Source organism: Phragmites australis, chromosome 22 (assembly GCF_958298935.1).
Source record: "Phragmites australis chromosome 22, lpPhrAust1.1, whole genome shotgun sequence".
NCBI lineage: Eukaryota > Viridiplantae > Streptophyta > Magnoliopsida > Poales > Poaceae > Phragmites > Phragmites australis.
In genome coordinates, this window is record NC_084942.1 from 9900282 (window position 1) to 9921547 (window position 21266).

Consider the following 21266-nt stretch of genomic DNA (forward strand, 5'->3'; position numbering starts at 1 on the left):
ACCCAATGGATGACATCCATGGCTAAGGGTGGATCTTGAGTCTACACTAATGGGGATCGATTCGAGCTCGGGGATGATGGGGAAAATGGTAGGTGAAGTCTTAACTTTGTGGGGAAGCTATCTAGAGGGTTGGCCAACTTCAGGGAAGTTTCGATTCGAAGATCAAGTTTCAGGGTTGTGGTCGGCCTTGATGTGGAAGAAGATGCAGGGAAACTTCTCTAGCGAGGAAGATGGCGAGAAGGAGCTCAGGGAAGCCTTCTTTGTCGATCTCCGACTGTCGTGGTAGTTGAGATGGTTGCCTTCTCTCTCTCAGTTTTGATGGAGGATGAAGTGAGTGAGGGAGAGAGAGTGAGAGGGGGTCTTATTTGGCGCCTCTAAGGTCTGCCAGTAAGACAGTGAGCTAAGCCCACATACAGAAAGAACTATTTTTTTTCTCCATTTCTTCCAATTCTTTTTCTTATCCTTCTTAATGATTTTAGGCCATCTAAACTGCTTTCCAACAATTCCCACTCATATATATATATATATATATATATATATATATATATATATATATATATATATATATATATAATGGAAATACGAGTCTTTTATTTTATCGACGTAACATTTCAAAAAGATTTTGAAACACTTGACACAAAACCAAAAATATGATACCATGATATATATGCATACTCAATGACTAGGTTAGAGTTTTTTGGGTGAGAACACTTGAAGAGCGCAACTGAATTGGGGAAACATGTATTCCAAAACAGGCATGTCCTGTGGATAAAGTTTTCAATGTCTTGTCGAGCTAGTCAAAATGGACATATCATCATCTGCTCAATTCATAGTTCAGATGAAGCTACCGAGCACCAAAGTTAAAATACTCTGTTTTTTCATAATATCTGGTAGATTAGACAATAGTTGGAGAAACAACACTAGAGGACCTACCAGTTGCACCTATGGTGGCATTCTCAAACAGTAGCTAAAGCCAAAACTGCACTACAATGTGCTGCAGGGACATGTCCATCACGACCTAAATTTAAGAGGAATAAAGATTAACATGCTTGCAGCACATAGAGGGCTTGCCCTTTCCAATGACTAGCAATCACACATGGATTTGTTAACTAACCAAGGAATCTTAGCAGCTAGTAGGGCTGATGTCGACTTTTGGTTCTCTTTTGCAGCCTCGACACTAGCGAATTAGAGATCCAAGATTTGTTTATCTCTGCAATTTCGTCGGAGCGCCAGCAACATAAACGACCATCTTCACCTCCAGTCCATCCAAAGATGCCCCTATTTTGCCCAAGGCTCTGATGGGTGCTTGCTGCTGGAAACACGGTCCGAACAACTCCCGTATGGCCCCCTTCTAGAATAGCTTCCGCTGAACCTATTGCTCCCACAGGATCGTTTCTTACAGGGAAGTAACCTAATGTTCCTGCAGTTGTGCCGCCAATCAACCATAGCTGGTCATCGGACAGAGAGTAGTGACAGTCAACAAAATAGTCAACCTGCCATATATGAAAATTGTATAAGTTAAGAAAAGAGAACACAACCTTCCAAATTTGAAAAATAATAGAATTCGAGGAAAGGGAACAATTCTCTTCCTTAGTACGTTCAAACTTAAAAATACAAACAAAATCATTTGCTACACTGAACTATTGGCGATGCTAACTATATCCTCGGGAAAATAGTAAAAAATGCAGCCATCAAAAAAGCAAACAATATGGTATCTTCTTCGAGGAAATAAAATGGTAGCTGGTATGGCTGTATAGCTTATATGAAAAAGAAATGGAAATGAGAAACAAGTCTTGATTAAATAACACTATCCTATATAGTTTCGCCAGAGAAATGGCATTAACTCAAGAACAGATATCCAAGGACGAATTATAAATAATGGAGAATTAAAACCAGACTCATTTCTCAAGAATCAAATGAAGTTATCACTTATTTCGAATGCCTTTCTCTGTTGCACACCACGTACCAGAAGGATCAAGAGGAAAAGAAGTGTGGAACATCAATATTGATTGTAATGTCGGAACAGCTTTCTAATAATCTATATGAAACTGTCCTTAAGTATCATCAAACCCATGAAAGGCTGAATAGCATAAATGTACAACAACAAAATCAAGCAGTACTGGATACTTACGTGGTCAAGGTTCCACCTATCAGTGGCCAAGGAACGAGCATCCTCTATACTCAATTCTCTAGTCCCATCATTCCAGTCCCAGGTACTGTGAGAGTTTAAGGAAATCATAACCATCCAAGCTTTCGTAATTTAATAATTTGAACTTTGAAACAAGTAGGGATGCATTCTGATTATCAAGGCGAAGGATAGAAGCTTCGGAATGATTTTTTTACCAATTGTATAATTGAATGAGCAACAAAATAACTATGCAGAAAGATGTTACCTTAATGTCTCAATATGGGTTAGACACCAAAGCTTCTGATACATATTTCCAAAAAACCCCACTTTGGCAACAGATGTTTCTGCATTCATAACCTAGGGGAGATAAAAAAAAATAAAAATCAGAGACAAGCATCAGAAATTGATAAGATGTGTGCAAATAACTGTCAGAATCATTAACAAAAAGCTTTAAGAGCATAATCTTGTATATCAAACCTAAATAATACTAGTAATGAGCAACATTTTACTTGTCAATCAACAAAATAATACTAGTAATGAGCAACATTTTACTTGTCAATCAACAAAATAAAAGGTGCGCCAGCTACCTTTTTTTTTAAAAACTACATATAGAGAACTGATATATAGAGAACTATGTAGCTTAACAATAACAGAATTACTATAAAAGTTCACCATCATGATAAAATTGCTATATGAAACTGTGAGAAACATAACTTGAGGCACTATTGAATAGGTTACTAAGAAGTAACAACATATTGAACTCATAAGTCATAACCTTTAACTATTGGTCAAGTTAAACATGACAGGAGTATTTAACGCACAACAGTATAGAAGTGTGACATACAGATAGCAGATGACTGTCCTCATCAATGTCACCATCAGTGTCAAAGACACATACTAATCCATCAACTGCCGCAGAAATGAGCTTACTCTGTTGATTTGGGGCAAATTTGACCTGTCCAACAAAAAGTAACAAATCAGGACAACACGTGCTAATAATCACCCAGTCCAGAAATTGAAAGTGAATACCCTGCAGCTGAGATGAAATAAGTTAATGCAAAATGGATTTAAGTGATGCAATAACAGCATATTGATGAAATGTTTGGTGCTGAAGTGGTAAAAGTAGCTATAACTTTCCGTGCAGTGGGAGAACAAACGACCCTATTGATTGATATCACGTCGTAAAAATAAGCAATACTACCATTTACCTCCCTCAAAATGTGGAGTCATGGCCAGGTTTCGAAAACACCCCTCAACTTCAAATTGTTCACTTTCCACCTTCCAACAATCTAAACCAGTCCAACCCCAATCCACTGCCATAAATCATCATGGTATATCGCTGATGGGGCATCCTAGTTAGCCGATGAGATGACCTGGCTATAATGACCCAGGAACTAGAATTAAAAAAGAACCCCTTTGCCTTTTTGACCCTTCTCTTCCTCTCTTTGCCTTTGGCTCCTCCAAATGAGCCATTGTGCTGCATCATTTCACCAGAAGCAGAATCACAGTATTGTTGAGGACCATAAAATAGGAGGACAGCTAGGTGCTATCCTTGGCCATTACACATTGGTGGCAGACGAAGATGGAAGGCGACAACATCAGACAAGCTCGAGCCAGTATCATACTATCTTCTTCATCCTCTTTGCCAACTTCCTTGCAGCAGCTTAATTCAGTTTCTTGTAGTTGTTTTAAGACTGTGCTCAGCATCTTTTCAGTTAACGCCGTGCTCTCTTTTTTCTTCCTCTCTTAGAAAAGATAAATTATGTAGGTAGTGTTGTGGAAAGTGGAATACATGTGTCAAACAAATAAGGTACCGCTAAGTGACTAATTGGAATGCAGATGATTAATCGGAATGATTCAGGAAAATTGGTGTTCATTATATATTTGATGATAACACATGTAACAAATATACTTTAAAACACGTTATTAAACAGTATTGTTACATTAAGCATATTGTTGCATTCAACACAAAAGGTAGCTACAAATTGGTGGACAATTGTTGTTCTACACCAAGGAACGACTGATATACTACGTTACTGCCATGGAGCTTTTGGGGGTAGAGAGAGAGAGAGAGAGAGAGCAAAGATGGCCATAGTTCATTGGTTAGAGCAAAATTCAATGAAACCTTACAGTGAAAAGAACAAAATGCAAAACAAAATTTGGTTCAACATAGAGCAATACATACTTGTGTCACGTCATCCATGTGGGATTCCTCTAAGCATGCAAGCTGTTTTGAACTTCTCCAATCCCACAATAGAACCTACAACAAAGTGATTAGAATGAGATACAACATTAGAAAAAAATGTATCATGTAATTTTTTTCTGTGTCCCCTAAAGGGCTGACACCCCATGTCAGTGTACCCCCTAGAGAGAGAGGGAGAGAGATAGAGATGTCACTAGAGGGAGGAGAGATCAAAGATATGAGGAGGTCGGGGTATAGGCCCCACAAGTGCTTTTTTTAAGCGAAAAACATAGGGGAGACCCCTACAGTTGGAATTTTATTAAAAAAAAAAGAGGCATTGTACAAAGAGAAAACTATACAGAGGATCTCCAAAGATCAAAAGCAACAGGTAAAAGGAGAGCTAAAAGAGAAGATCAAGCCAGCTAGAAAAAGTTACTCTAATAGAGTCCTTGAATCTATGAGATTGCAGATGTGACTCTTCCAAGAAACCTATCTTCCAAGAAGAGAGGCCTGGTCTTTGATTCTGAAAGATAAAGCCATTTCGTTGCTTCCAAATTTGCCAAACAGCAATGATGAAGGCTTCCATGAAGAAGAGCTGAGAAAAATCTAGCTTAGCTTGCCGTACCATGTCAAAGAAGGGGAGATTGTGATCCCAGTGAAGAAAAATGGATTCCCAACATCTTTTACTAAAAGGACATGCAAAGAAGAGATGAAAATCAGTTTCCTCAGTTTGAAGATCACAAAGAACACAGCTGTAATTATTATTGTTGACCTTGAAATTTTTCCTTTTGAGAATAACTCTCGTATTAAGTCTATCCATCGAAAACAGCCAGATAAACACACTGAGTTTATTGGAGCATTTGGATTTAGAAATCCAAGGAATAAGCAGCGACTGAAGATTCTTGAAAAGGATTATTGTAAAACCTCTTAGAAGAATATCTGTTAGAACCCCAAATGTAATTCCATTTGTCCTTTTCAGAAGTTTGAATTTGAATACCATTTATCTTTTCTTGTAAAAAACTGTGATATTATATATAAGCTTGCTCAGATAGAGGAATGTGGAACTGCTCTTGAATGATGTTGTTACTAAGAAACCCCTTGACTGAGATTTTCTTGTTCTTTGCAAATGAAAAAAGTCTTGGACAAAGATCTTGAAGGAGGTGTCCATTCCATACATCACTCCAGAAAAGAACTGTTGTATCACTGCCTACTGTGCAAGAAGCAATTCCTCTGAATAAATCACATAACTTGAGAAAATCCTTCCACCAAAAAGAATCAACACTGATAGAAACATGAGGGATAGAACTTCTGTAATGTGTATTCCAGATCAACTTAACCCATAGAAGGTCCTTTTGATTATAAAATTTATCCAAGTGTTTAAGAAAGAGAGCTGAGTTATGATTCCTGAGATTGATCACTCCAAGCCCTCCTTTTGTTTTGGGCCTACAAACATTGTTCCATGCTACAAGAGGCTTATTTTTAGCATTAATATCTGTACCTCTCCAGAAGCAATGCCGTCTAGCTCTGTTAATGTATTCAATTACTGCAACAAGAATTTGAAGTTAACACATAGTGTATGTGGGTAAAGATAGAGCAGAATTGACCAATTGTAGTCTGCCAGCCATGGTGAGCATTGATGAGATTGATGGTAAGTCTTCTTTCAATTCCATTCATAATAGGAGCATAGTCATCCACTCTTGGTTTTGTTGTGCCCAAAGGGAGGCCCAGGTAGGTAAAAGGAAGATCGCCCACCTTACAACCAAAGATCCCTGCCAACTGTCTAGCCTTTTTAGAAGAAACATTCAAAGGAACCAAACAAGATTTGGAGTAAGTAACTTTTAACCAGTAGACTGAGAGAAGGATTCCAGGATTCCTTTCAGACAAAAGAGTTCTTGTTGGGATACTTTCATAAAGATCACTGTATCATCAACATATTGCACAACTGGAAAATCCTCACTTGCAGCTGAAGGAATTGGAGAACTAAGAAGGCCTTGATCATGAGCATTATTGATAATACATTGGAGCAAGTCAGCAACCAGGACAAACAATAAGGGAGAGAAAGGGTCTCTCTGCCTAACTCCTCTTTTACAGTGAAAGATTTTACCAGGAACTCCATTTATGAGGATAGAAGATGTTCCAGAATCCAAACTTTTCTTAGTCCAGTTGCACCATACTTCATCAAAAACCAGATGAGACAGCATGCTGAGGATACCTCCAGAAGCACCCACTGTAGGGGAAAAGACGAATTTATCAAACTTTTTGGGAGCACACTTTCTTATATAAGAATGTTCAAAGTGATCTTTCTTTGTTTCCTGAATGCAATATACAGCACAAGCACTTTGTTCGATTTTTGCTTAGATTGCTTTGTGTTTGTCTTCAGAATTCAAACCTCTAATGTTCCAATTCAGAATACTCCAGGATCTTTTGAGAGATCTATCCATTAGAACATATTGGACTGAGAAAAGGACTAAATAGCCACAGGCTATTAGTGAAAAATCCCAAATACTACCAAAAGAAGACTTGAAAAGATCCACTGACAGTGAGATAGCCACATCACCAAAGATCATTTTTAATCCCATAGATTAAGACATTCAGAAGAAAGGATGGCAGGATCCAAATAAGGCAACAGACAATAGCATAGATATCATTGTTTACCATCTAACAATACACAATAGCTTCATTCATAACTATCAGACTGAACTAATCTTCGACATATTATAAAGAACTAATCTTTAACAGTTGGCGTGCCAAGTAGGGACCTTTATCTATTTTTCTGGATCGATCATGTCTCAAGTGCACGTTCGTGTTGGATTCTCCGAGACCGGCTTCTACGACCACTTCGAGTCGGCGACAGTCATCTTCGCATCGCCTCCTACCGGTTCAGAGATCACCTTCGGAATAATGGCATACCGCTGGAACGATCAAGGAGAACAGATCCACACCGGTACCATTGGGTCCAGTCTATTGGACATATACCACAAGGTGGGACACCTCAAGTGGGATCCCAAGGAGCCTAACATTTTTCAGTTCATGGACACCGATAGCGACGGCGAGAGTCAAGAAAGTGGCGACGACGACTCCATCAACGGCCAGAGTAGCCGAATAGATCGATTCTTGTTTATAGCCGAAGCCAAAGGCACACTCGTCAAGCAAAACGTGGAGGATTCGGACATCGTGACGAACGATGGTGAAAGAATCCCCGAGGACCCAGCAACAGCAGCTGGGGCTCTACAGGCCCTTGACACCACCCATCATCAACGGGCGGAGGAAAATCAGGGAAACCCTGATATTCGACGTCGACTTGGCCTAGGAAAGCCTCCTGTTCAGGTGGCGCCCCCACCCGCAATGATTTCAAGATCGAGGGACGAACTCCCGCAACATAGCGATCGCAGAGCTACATCGGCTCGACCACAGCCAAGTTTGGGTAGCTTTAGTACTCCAAAAGCTAATGTCCAGGGAGCTCATATGATTCTAAGATTCTTCCCCGAGTTGCATCTGACGAATCCTCTAACCTCGATGGTCAATCAGCTCAAGACTTTGCTCGAAGCGACTTAGATCCAGACGGCTCGAGTGAATAACCCCGGCGGCTCTAGGCACCCTAGCTAGCAAGGCGCTGGTTTGAGTCACAGACACGAACATCCCTGAGTTGAGGAATCCCAAACAGGAATCTCGATTGTTCAAGCTCAAGCACAGTCCTACGGGCCAAATTGTAACTGCCCCATCTATAGATGTAGGAACTGCATCCCTCACGGCAGGCAGGATCTACAGAGGGCGATAGACAACCGCCATGAGGAACACTATGATGACGACCGTAGTTATAACGACTGCAGACCTTCAAGACGAAACGGTCGACGTGACTTTTGAAGGAACAGGCGTAACAATCCTCCCCCGTCTCCTCCTGAAGAATTAGACGGAGGCTGTGAAGCCTTCACACCCGAGCTCAGGTCGATACAATGGCTCGAGAAGTTCAAGACGGGTCCAATCCAGAAGTACGACGGGAAGCTCAACCCCAATAAGTGGTTCCAGATCTACACCATTGTTATTCGAGCGGCTGGTGACTACAACTGGGTAATGGCCAATTACCTACTAACCGCCTTTGATGGAATTGCAAGATCCTGGTTGCTGAACCTGCTGCCCAACTCAATCCGATCGTGGGCTGAGCTGAAGGCTCAGTTCATCACCAACTTCCAGGGAACGTTCGAGCACCCAAGAACGGAAGCGATCTCCATCAGCTGAACCAAGGTAAGAACGAGTCTCTTCGGGACTACATTCGCATGTTCAATGACAAGCGCAATACGATCCCGAACATCTCCGATAGCTCAGTCATCATGGCCTTCAAGCAAGGTGTCAAGGGCAAAGATCTGGTCGGGAAGCTTGCTACTCGGAAGATAAATACGGTGAAAGAACTCTTCGAACTGGCCGACAAGTGCACAAACCGTGCGGAAGCCTAGGCACACGCCAAAAATCCTCAGTCTGGTAAGGACAAGCCTGAGTCCTCAAAGAATGAGGAGAAAAACAAATCTAGTGACAAGCGCAAGGGTTCAAACATGACTGCGGTTGCGGTCGATAGGAGCAAGTCGCGCAACACCGGGGATAAAGCCTGAGCCGTGGAGGCGGAAAGTGGTGTCTCGTCCATCGGACCAACCAGCATGATTTTGACGAATGTAACGTTATTAAAAATTAGCTCGATGACAAGGTTAAAGCTACTATTGCTGATAACCATAGCAAACAGGTCAAGCTAGACGCCAAAGTTTATCAGCCTGAATTCCGCGGGACTGACTAGAGCTTGGCACATATCTTCGAAGGATCCACCACGTACGAGTCCAAGAGGCAGTACAAGGCAGTCGAAAGGGTGGTCAACGTGGCTCTAACCAAGGTCAGATATCGAGCCTCCTCGATATCTCAAGTGGTTAAAAGTATCCAGCCGCGGTTCCACACCCAGGTCAGTATCCGGTTGTCATCCAGCCTACTATCCTCAACGTCAAAGTCCATAGGACCTTGGCCGACAGGGGTAGCTCGCTCAACCTCATCTTCGCTAAGACATTAGACAAGATGAGAATCCAAAGGTCAAAGCTCAAGACACGAGCTGAGCCTTTCCACAATATACCTCCAGACACATCGATAATGCCCCTTAACCAGATCGATGAAGAAGACAACCGCACTTTCTTCACCACCGGAGGTTCAAGGGCTCCATCGCCAATGACCTCTTCAACGACCTGGTCGATGATCTCATTAAGATCACCACCATCGACTCCCTCTTGTGCAGCACACGTCGCTGACTCCTGCGTTGTTCGCTCCGCAACGTCGGCGTCGAGGAAGCGCTGGACGTGCCGAGTGAAGGGTCGATGATCTCTAACAGACATTTTGTTCCCTTTCCTCTTTGACCTCACTCGATTCCCCTTCATCGAAGTAAATGATGATGACTCCCGACGGAACCATGACGAGAGGCTGTGGGGTAAGAGATCCTACTTCTTTGATTTCTGGACATTGCTCGGGAGACGAAGGTGGAGTGGAAGCCATGGTTTCAAGTTCTACGAGTTCTACTCAGCGATGTGCAGGGAGAAGGGGAGGAGATTCGGGTGAAAACGAATGGCTTCGGGACCACCTGGGATGGTTTAAGGAAAAAGAGTGTCACTTGGGAGGTAGGAGATTGGCTGTTCTTTGTCACTTGGGAGGTAGGAGATTGGCTGTTCTTGTGTCCCTACGTTCTAGCTTGAATCCTCTTACTTCTCCTTAAACCATCCTCAGAAATTGGAGTGACACTCTTTTTCCTTGCACTTGGTGTAAAGTCAATCCGATTGTGAGATTCAGGCATGGTCTGCACCTTCAAAGGCTTCTTCTTGAACTTCCTCCTAGAGTAAACTTTGTTTGAGATCACAGGTTTGCCAAAGAGAGAAGCTTTAGTAGCAGAAAAGTCATTGTCCAAGGATACATCATTGTCCTTCTCTGTCAACAGCATTAGAGAACTGGCAGCCTCAATCTGTGGAGTGGAGCATCTGATAGCAATTTGAAAATCTTTCATACCATGTTCAGAGGGATTGATCTGAATAAGAGATGTTGGAATAGAAAGGTTGAAAATAGATCCTCCAAAACCTCGAGGATTCTGAGCATAAGCTCTCATGGTCTTTCTGAGACCCTCTTCGAGAATTAGTGATATTGTCATGATGTTTCTCCATTTGCTGCTGCTAAGTGATAGAGGTGGAAGGAACCAGCTGTAGGCTTGAAGAACTATGAATCTGAATAGGTTGGATGTTCTGCTGGACCTGAACTTGTTGCTCTTCTGCCACAGTCTGAACATTAGGGACAATTACCTCCCTAGACTGTCCTTCACCAAGATCAAACCTTTAAGCCAGAGAGAGAAGATTGATTAACCGAACTAGCATTAGAATCTTCATCCAACTGCATCATCTGATCTTGGTTAAGCACTCCCAGATGAGCCATATGCTGATCAGCACTTCAGGTTCACCAAGGAGAATAGGCCCCTCAAAAGGATGAGGGTTTCCGTTGTTAGGAGGGGGATGTCCTCATCAGCTGGCACATGTCCCACAAGCTCAATATTCAAAATATAGACAGGAATTGTCCAAAACCTACCATCACCATCTCGGTCATAACCAGACTCTAGCTAAACTCCTGTCAGCAGTGTTAGTGAAGTAACTTCCCAAAGGACGCACAGACTTGATCTAAATAAGAAAAGTTTTTGTAGTCAAGAGGAAATCCAAGGAGCAGAATCCAACCTTGCCTAGTGAAAGGGGACCTCTTGAAGTTTATGGCTTCATCATGCTTGACAAAACAAAACTCATGTTGACCTATCCAGTGAGGGTTTGTAGCAATCAAAGTGTCCCTCTCACAGGCATCCCTAAGATTGAAAAGCCCTAAGCCATGAGGATGAGGACAATAAAATGTCACATGCTTTCGTACTTCCACCTCAATGTAGTCCCTGGCCTCATGAATGAACTGACAAAGCTGTGTTGGACTGAGATCAGCCTCACTAACCGCAATAGTACAATCTTCATGCTTCTTAGGTTCTTCAGCAAGATAAACATAGCTTCGGACTTTGCATTGAGGCCCACCATCTACATTGTGCATTCCCATGGGACTGAACCGCAAGGTATTGACGGTGAAGTTTGCCATGGGTGTTGGTGGGAGGGGCACACTCGAGGGGGAGGGTTGAAGAAATTGATCGGATATGCTCAGGTTGGGATAGAAGGGGAAGATTTTGTGAGGAGCTCACAAGAGAGTTGCGACCAAGGTAGAGCTAACTGACAAGAGGGGGCCACGTAAATCTCTCGATTCTTCCATTTCCTCTGAAGATGGACCAGAAGTTGTGGGCTTTACAGGTTTAGAAACCCAAGCCTGAGAGCGATTCAAAAGCCTTTTAAAACAAGAATTGGCCTTATTCACATAGTTATAGCAGAATAAACATCTGATAATCCCTTTACAATCCCTGACCAGGTGACATTTAACACAGGTGGCTGGCGGTGCTTGTCGAGACAAATTGGGAAAAGAAGCAGCATGCACACGCTCTTTAGAATAACAAGAACATGCCGCCTCCATGCAGACAGATTCCGAAGGAGAATTAAAGGCCAAATCCCATTTCAGATTTTGAAGGACCTGGTCAACAGGAATTTGAAAAGAACAACGAGCATCATGAACCTTAGGTCAAGCACAAAGAATACCATAAGAACTGTTGGTCTGAACCGAGATCAAAGGAGAAAGAATAGGGCAATAAAAGCGACCAATTTTGATAACCGAAGATAACTGAAGAGGAGCAGCTTTTTTAACATGAGTCTCCTAAAAGCGACCACCTTCAAATTAGATTTCTTTGGTTTTCGATAAGAAACCAGAGTTTAACTATTATTCTCTTCTTGATTCCAAAGTTTACTCTCTGTAACCCAATTTTCACCACCATCTCTCCAAAGATGGAAGTAAATATCAAACTGGTTCGAGATGATTCTTCTAAGAGAGTAAACCACATTCTCAGAAGCAACAGAGAAAGGAAAGTGGCGATCTTTAAGAAAAGAAACATGAAAACCAGCTAGAGATCCACCCAAACAAGCATGAAGAGCCAAACTCACTGATGCCTATGTTAAACGAAATGTAAAGCGATGAAACACTGCCAGCAGGAAGAAGGAACCACAAGTTCATGAGGAAGGATGATGTACCGGTGAATCGAACTTGTCGAGAACTTCCTCTTAGAAACGCTTGCAAGGGGCTCAAATCCCAGCTCTTCACCAAAGAAGCAAAATGAACATCCTGTTTCATCTCCAAAAGCATCCCCGGAGAGTTGGCCATAGCTTAGAGGAAGAATCTTGGTACGGTGGGGGGGAGAAGGATAGACATGGCGGCGGTGATGGGAGGGAAGGAGGAGAGGCGAGGAGGCAGAGGGAGGAGGAGGAGCCATCAAATAGACAACTTGATGAGTAGCTTCCCCTAGTGGAAATTTCCTTCCCATGTGGATAGCAGACAAAGATACTAGCAGAAGAAGGGAGCAAGGGACAAGAGCTCCACAAGTGCTTATTTATTTCTATTTTTGGGTGCAGGTGTTAGTTGGAAGCATCTTTTTAGGATTTTAACAATAAAATTGCACTAGGAATGGCAAATATTCTTCTAACTAGATTCCACAGCACAGCAACCGCAAACAGAGCCTATGTCATTATATGATATGCTAGATGCCATATGCAAATATTTGATATGTTTATAAGCTGAAGGTTGCAAAATCATGTGATCTTAAATAAATAGAAGTCATTTAAATTAGTACCATGATACACATTATTTTAGAAAACCCATGACATCTTGTATTTGAATATCTTAAGGCTAGCAACATGGGAATATGGATTCTCACAGCAAAAATGCATTACTTGATTTGAGAACCCAAGAGCCTAGTTTATATTGCACATAGAGACAAATCGGGAAAAAAACCCACATAGATGTTGATCAATATTTAATACATTTATCCAATGAATAAGCAGGACAGTTAAGTTAGAAACCCTTTTTAATCCTCTTTGAATTTCAGTAAACTCTGTCCCTCAAAAGTAAACAAGTTTTCAAGGGTAGAGGTTGTGTTTACTAGACAGCAAGAAGATGACAAAGCTCTTTTTTTCAAGCCCTTCTAATTTCTAAATGAGCTAGTCAGCGGCGGTCTTGATTTTGAAGGGATAACTCTATAAGACAGGAGGAGCAATAAGTCAGTTGTGCAAAAACTAGTCTGCAGCATGCTTCAAGGAAACACGGTGGCAATGGTTGTCCATACGACATTACGGCAAATCACAGTGGCAATGCCCAATGAGGCAGCGCAGCAGCAAACTAAATCAGCAGATAAAACACTCAATGACGTTTGGCGAAGGCTCCACACACCTTAGCATCCCTCCATCATGAGGAAAAAGAGGTCTGAGAAGTGTTAAGTTTCCTCTAAAATTCCTTTGAAGCCATTGGGTATGAACAGTATTCATATGGAATTTCTTTGGCGGAATCCAATGAACCAAACATGTAAACAGTGCCTATTCCAAAGGAATTCAAAATCATATGTTTTTCCAGTGAAAATCCTTTCAACCAAACAGGGCCTAAGGGCAACTGCTCATGGCAAACCTGGCAAACAGTATTCACATCAATGTGGAGTTGCAGAACCTGCAGGACCTGGTGATCATGAGCCTTGTCTGGGCTTATGAATAGGTATCAGATGCTACATTGTGTTACTTTAAGCATAGCTATAGGGCGAGCTGTCTTGCGAGGTGGGAGGAAATGTTATGGCCGTGAAGCACAGGCAGTTAGGCATAACAGACTACCACAAGTTAGGAAAGATAATAAAGTTAGCCAATAAGAGATTTAGTTTGTTACTTTCCTTATCATTAATTCCTTGTGTTAGGCAAGATATTATTCAGTTGTTGCTTTCCTTATTTTTAGAATTGTGTGTTAGGGAGGCTCTATAAATAGGAGACCTCATTGCTTATTGAGTCAAGTAAAGATTAAACAAAATTATCCCTCATGTTTCTGTTTCTCTCTGCCCTCACGCCCGTTTCTCTTCTCTATTCCCCCTGCTGATGCTTCTTCCTCCTCTGTTCTATTGCTACTCCAAACCAACCTACTATCTACCCAGCTAACCTCATTGAAATAGTCAACATAACATCTGTGAAAGAAACTAATCTACCTGGGCATTAGAACCAGCAGCAAGTAGGTTACCACCTGATCCACCAAAAGAGAAGCTGAACATTTCTTGGGAGGCACCTCCTCTTAGCAAAGATATCTAGGTAAACATGTAGATAACAGTGAATGGTTGAATTTTGAAAATACATAAATATTAAACCAACATACTGATATAGTACACTGACCATTCACATATCAAAGCACAGTGACTAAATTCTCAAAAGCGAAGATTTATATGATTATATCAAGTAGCAAAAGTACCCAACAATAAAAATAAATCGAAAAATATTATTCAACAATAATGATATTTCCATGTTAACCTGTACAAACATTAATGCTGCTAGAAAAAAATTGCCTCATATGAATTGCATAAATTCATTCCAATGATGGTCTTACATGAATTACATCAAAAAAATGCAGTATGGATTCCATTCACTTCTCTATTTTTTCCTTTTGATTGGGAAGACAATTTCAAGAGCTATCCAGTGTCAGAGCATGTATAAACTTCAAAGAATATAACCAGATTTCCATTAACTAAGATCAAGCTCAACCCAAATCAAGCATGAAAACAAAAACATGACTTCATTGAATAGTAGAATTCACAAAGCAAAAAAAAAAGCATTTAGTGAGCTTTGTATGTGTACAACATGACAAATGGTCACAGCACTATAACTGCTTCAATCGTAGTAAAAATAAATTACCGTCGATACAGCAACATAGAAATCCAAAGATAGATGAGATCAAGTGAACAAGAACATAGCCATTATATTTTACAGTAAAAATGAACAAAATAAAATTACTGAACATAAGAAATGAACAAAAAAGAAATTACCTATATGGAATTTCTTTACCTTTATATATTATAAAAGGGTAATTAGGTTAGTGATGGTAGTCTTCCCTGTTACACCTCCCCAAAATCCTCTAACAAAAATTCATTTCCGTCTCACAAATTCCTCTCCGTAGCTCCCTAACCTCCCCTCCAAATCCTCTCAGGTTCCAAGTTACCAGGTTTAAGAACCAAACAAGGCTGCGGTAGATCCCACCACCGTCAGGCCCATAATCTTTGTAGCCGTCTAGTGAGACCACCTCTCCCCGATGGGGCATGCCGAGAGTATCAACAGTGACAAGCATGCAACACAAGCAAATGTGGTGGATAAGCTGAGAATGTGGTGTATGCAAAGCACAAGGAAGGCATGATTAATGTCGAAGTTTAACGCTACCCGGCACCACAATGGAGCCAAAGGGTGTGGCATTGGTTGATCCATGTGACAACAGGCCCCTAGCCTCTAGGTTTAATCAACGTTTCTGTGGCGTCACCTAGTCGTCGCCTAGGCGACAAGTCAGGCTGAGGCCCTTGGGCGTCGCGCTCACCTTGACGTGCTTGATAAGGCGTCCGCCTAGGCGCGGAAGGCGTCCGCTTGTGCGCCCAGCGGCCTTAGGCGGATGCCCAATCGAGGGGAGGCGAGTAATCAAAGGGGGAGGCGTGGGAAAAGGACCGGGTACGCGGGAATCGAGCAAGTCCAGCGCTGAACGAGAGAGGGAAAGAGAGAAGAGAGAGGGAAAGAGGGGAGGGCGGTCTAGCGTTGAACAGGAGAGAGAAATAGATAAGAGAGAGGGAAAGAGGAGAGGGGCGGCCAGCAGCGGACCTGGATCCCTAGGCGGCGGCGCTGCTCCTACACTGCCGCTCCCGCCCTGAGCTACGCCCGTTCCAGCCCTGGTCATCGTCGCCCATTCCCTCCCTACTCGTCGTTGCTCCTTCTGCTTCTCCGCCGATCCCGCCCTACTCGTCATCGCCCATCACTCAGCTGCGCCCAGGTGGTCAAACCCAGGTGCCTTTCTTTCCCCTCCTCATCCTCCCCCCTTCATCTTCCTCTGTTATGAGACTGTGCTCGGAGCTACTTGCACACCAGTGCTCTACTCTGGATTGGTGTGCTCTTTGCTCTATGCTGCGCTTTGAATTGGTGTGTGCTCTCTGCTTTGCTCTATGCTGCGCTCTTTGTTTATAGAACACAAAGCACAAGCTAATGAGTATAAAAATGTGTATGGTTTGTGGCTCTGTGCTGCTATGATTAGTATAATTGCTATGCTCAATTGCTAGTGGCTTGTTGGATACTTTGATTAATATAATACTTGCTGATTGGTAATACTCTCTTAGCTATGCAAGTATTTGTATGGGGCTGCACTATATTTGAACCCAGGAAAAAAAATTCCCCTTGTAAAAGCTAATGATGATTCAACTGTTGGGCAGCTAAGAGGTTGCTTCCTTGAAGTGCTTGGTAGCATGGTAGAAGATGGGGATACTCGAAAGAAGATTAATAGGCAAGCCATTGAGTATGAAGAGCAACGTGGAGATGCCTTTTCAAATAAAATGGCAAAGGAGAGCATAGAGTCAATGAGCCCTCGTAAGTGTTGTTAATCTCAGCTGATTAATTTCAGCAAGTTTATTTCATTCCTAACTCCTAATATATGTGTGTATTTGCCATTCTAGTTGATTGGTGGCGTTCATATGGTGGCCGAGCCATTGAGATACAGAGATTTGCTAAGCGTGTAGTTAGTCTTTGTGCTTCATCATCCGGTTGTGAGAGAAACTGGAGTACCTTTAACTTTGTGAGTATCCTTGTGTTTGTGTATTCAGTTTCTATTTACAAATTTCAGCAAGTTATTTATTGATTTCATTTGCTTCGCTTCCCATTTGTTTTTTGGTAGATCCATACAAAGAGAAGGAACCGGTTGCTGCACAAGAGATTGAATGATATTGTCTTTGTTTCGTACAACCGGAAGATGAAAACAAGGTTTCAGATTATGCGTGAGCAGGCAGGCAAGAAGTATGACCCTTTGGTCATTGAGGAGTTTGATTGGGACAATGAATGGGCTGATTCATTGCATGTGCCCACTCCGGGTGCTCGAGGGTCTGATTTTGTCAATGACTCACATGGCGGCTTGTTGATGATGCCATTGGTGCACCACACTCACTTCAGGGTTGTAATGTTCCTAGGAGAGCTCATAAGAATAGTCGTTTAAGAAAATCTGCATCAATGGTGGTCGAAGAACAAGACTCAGATGGAGAAGATAAACACTTGGGTTCGGGCAATGAAGAAGAGGAAGAAGACCCACATGATGATGCGGACGTGAGCGATCATGAAGATGCTCCCAATGTTTCAAATGCTACTAAAGAAAACAGGGCTGCTGCTCCTGATGAGTTCGATGATGGATTTTGAGTGCCCAGAGATTTGCGCTTAGTCTACTTTTGTGTAGTCCTGCTGTACCACTTTGGTGTTGTCCTGTTGTATGGTGTGGTGTAGTAGTTATTATGCTTCAGACTTTAAGTTTGTGGACTATGATGTCATATTGTCATGCACTCATGCTTGCTAATTTGTTATCTTGCATCTTGTTCCCTATTTCATTCTCAGCACTTGCCATGCTCACTAATTTTTGTCAGAGTAATGGATTTGTGTTGTTGAGGAGTTGTCATTGTTCATGTAGTTTGCTGCAAGCCGGAGGGGTGCTACATGGGAGAAGAGCTTTTGGAAAGGAGAGAAAGGATCCTGGGCTCAAGAACTGGCAGCAAACAAGGTATGTGTGTGCTGCACTGCTCCTAAAATTCTACCTTACCCAGCCCCTTCATGACGCCCAAAACGTGTGTATGGTGTCACCTAGGCGTCCGCCATAAACGCCTAGGCGTTATGAGGGGGGTGGGTCGCCGTGCCTCGCCTCAACGCCACAAAAACCATGGGTTTAATATAAATAATTTTATCTTCTTTGTAGAAACACACAGTCGTGGTGAAAGCATATCAACATTCTGTTCCTCTCACCTCTAGGGTAATAGAGCGTGAATATGGTAGTCCCAAATGTTAGCAATCATGCACACACATAACAGTTATTGTATAACTAACAAGAAGACTCAACAACCATAAAGTGTTAGAAAAGAAACCTGCTTAAAGTTTCTTGTATCCCACGCTCTGACAGTTCCATCCGAAGAACAAGAACAGATTATTTGTGGTGATGATGGAGCTGAGAAGGAAATTTCATGTATTGTACCTCCATGTCCTTTACATTCCCCCAGATATTGTCCAGTTGCTGGAGAATAAAATTTGAGTGCATTTGTTGACAAGGAAACTGCGAGCGTCAAGATTTCCTGACTTGTAACCAGATACATCAAATAAGAAGCAGAAGGCTCAACCGATGAGTACAGGACAGGAATAAAAGTATGCTTATGGGCAGATAACAACATAGTTACAAGAACACCAGGGCACTGATATAACAGACAAGCATTCGTCTAATGTCAATGCACAATTATTAACATCGGGAGCAAAAAAGATCAATGGTTGCTCATATTCCATGAGCAGAGTGATCTATACTATACACACGAATTATTCCAGACGGTGTCGCAAATTCTCTCTACAACAGCCTTCAAATCCTCCGGCTGGCAGCTGGCAGCTTGCTGCGGATCCTGCCTGGGGAAGATCAGGAGACCGAGGACCTGATGCGTCATGAAGATGAAGATCAGGAGACCGAGGACCCAACATGTCATCATGTGGTCTCTGCTGGTGGTCTATCTGGTTTTAGTCTGTTGAACTATGGTAGTCGTGGCCTTTCGTACTTTTCTGTTTCTTAATGTGCTACTCTTTTGCCGTAATGTCATGCTGTAAGAACTAAAATTCCATTATGCTATAATGGAAATGGGGTTTCCCGTGTCCAAAAAAAATTATACGATTGGGCGAATCTACTTCTAAGTGTAAGCTTAATGAGCCACATGGAACATTTGAATCTATCTAATCCATTTCATAACGCTGTAGCAATTGCAGTCTAAAAGAATTAGTGGGAGCGCACTTACCAAGAAGCGATCTGGAAGACATAGTCGTCGCCAAAGTTGGTCTGGATGCTGTTATTGAGGCCCAGCCGCCTCCAGGAGACGTTGCTGTCAGGATTTAGGGATGGAGAATTGGACGGCACAGGAGACCCCGCGCACGGGCTGGCCTCGGCCTCCACCTCCATGGCCTCCGCCGCCGCAGCCTCTCCGCATCCCTCCATCGCGCAATCCCCTCCAAGCAGGTTGCAACTAGCGGTCGCACGATGCTTGTGATCCCGTACGAAGTACTGAAAATTCCTACTTTTGCTGGGAGCAGAGCAGCACAGCCGACGGCCGGCGATCGAGGGGATGAACGTCCAAGGGAAGACAAACGCGTTCTTGGAAACTGAGGAACGTGGTGCGGCGGCGTTTTTGGGAGCGGTTAGTGGCTCTAGTAGATGTCCGTGGAGGAGAAGATAAGGAGGGAGAGGAAGCGGAGACGCGGCGGGACGTCGCCGGCCGCGCGGAGGGGAGGCGGCGGCGGCGTCGGGTGGGAGGAGACGGGAGAGGTGGGCACCGGGTGCGGGAGGGAGGCGCGGGGCTTGAGGCACAAAGATAGGGCACCTCCTCTTCCCAGATGATTTTAGCCACACGATCAAAATCTGACGACCATAAACGAACTTTTGGATGACATGGACGCTTTGTCACGTTGGGTCGAGATTATGCAGCACTCTTACCTTGCGCCGCTGTGAAGGCCCAACAAAACAGCCCGTGGGCCAGCAGTGTCCTCAAATAAAAGTAGTTAATTGCGTTCCTCTTTTGCGGATAAAAGCATTTTCCTCAAAATATTATGGAATAACTGCATATTTGCCACTAGTTCAATCTCTAATACGAGATCTGAGAGCTTGATGATGGAGGGAGACATTGATGGCTTAGTTCAGTGGTGGAAGACCGAGAGAAATGTAATACTGCATTTCTTTTCATGTTATCTTCTCACTTCTTATGGCTTCTTAATCCATGTATTGTATCCTAAAACACTTTATATTTTGAAGCGAGGGAGTACACGATACTCACTCACACCCGATTTGAGGTGAGGTTTCATACGACATTCCAATCAACGTTCCAAACAGGTCTAAACTTATGTGGTACATATTGTCAATTTTCATAAGAACGATTTTAGTGGCCCAAATCTCACATGTGCACGGATCTACTCCCCAGAAATATTGAGAGCTCCCAAGCCCTCCTATAATTTTTGGATATGGAAGGGGAAGAAAACTTAAACTCGTAATATTCAACTGATTCAAAGAAATTCAACACGGATTCAAGAAATAGTCAACTTGATTCAAATGCTACCACACGATCAAGTGCACGGATTACTGCTATAAAATGTGTCAAGCAGATGTAACATGGTATAGTAGAAACTCATACTTTTATAGTATAGATAACTCTAACCGTCTATATATATCCATAGATCAGACTAACAATAATGCTACGGGAAACACTTTTCAAATTCATTTGATATTTCACATGACTCACCGATAGGTCATAAATATACTATTGGCCTATTGACACAAGTTTGATTCCTTCCATTAGGTGGCAGTACTTATTTTTTTCACTAAAAGGAGTAACTTTTTCAAATAACAAGAGCAAGTATTTAGGAGTACTATATATACTAGCAAATGTCCGGACATTGCAACGGTTCCTAAATCTTACATTTAATATATCTATTTTATTCACCAAATGAAGCTAACAAAACATGAAGTTAGAGATAATACTTAGGACCTGTTTGGCCGAGCTCCAGTTCGAAGAATTCTTAGAGATAGGTATTTCTAACTCCAAAAATTAAACTATGGGTGTACTGAGAGTGTTTATGTGAGTTATTTTATTTTCATTTTAATCTAAAAATAAAGACTTAATTCATTTTATTCTAGCTTACTAATGCAAGATCCGATTTGAAACTGGAAGCTAGAGCTCTACCAAATACGGGCCGAACCCACGACCACATGTTTATCCATCAAGCCATCGAA

General features: G+C 42.3%; 1 protein-coding gene across 5 annotated transcripts; it reads right to left on the bottom strand.

The window, feature by feature from the left end:
- Positions 1 to 711: 711 nt before the first annotated feature.
- On the bottom strand, positions 712 to 19867 carry LOC133905151 (WD repeat-containing protein GTS1-like). Of its 5 annotated transcripts, XM_062346873.1 has the most exons (8): positions 19285 to 19867; positions 18382 to 18589; positions 14455 to 14550; positions 4314 to 4388; positions 2973 to 3083; positions 2394 to 2485; positions 2132 to 2216; positions 712 to 1493 (listed from the first exon to the last, which is right to left on the bottom strand). In XM_062346873.1, the coding sequence occupies exons 1-8, from the start codon at positions 19479 to 19481 to the stop codon at positions 1131 to 1133; spliced, it is 1227 nt and encodes a 408-aa protein (XP_062202857.1). In that variant the 5' UTR covers positions 19482 to 19867; the 3' UTR covers positions 712 to 1130. The 5 variants fall into 5 exon arrangements, with proteins under 5 accessions (XP_062202857.1, XP_062202858.1, XP_062202855.1 ...); XM_062346874.1 differs by lacking the exon at positions 14455 to 14550; XM_062346871.1 differs by lacking the exons at positions 14455 to 14550; positions 18382 to 18589; positions 19285 to 19867 and adding an exon at positions 4747 to 5795 and having other exon boundaries at positions 712 to 1018; positions 1115 to 1493.
- Positions 19868 to 21266: the final 1399 nt, after the last annotated feature.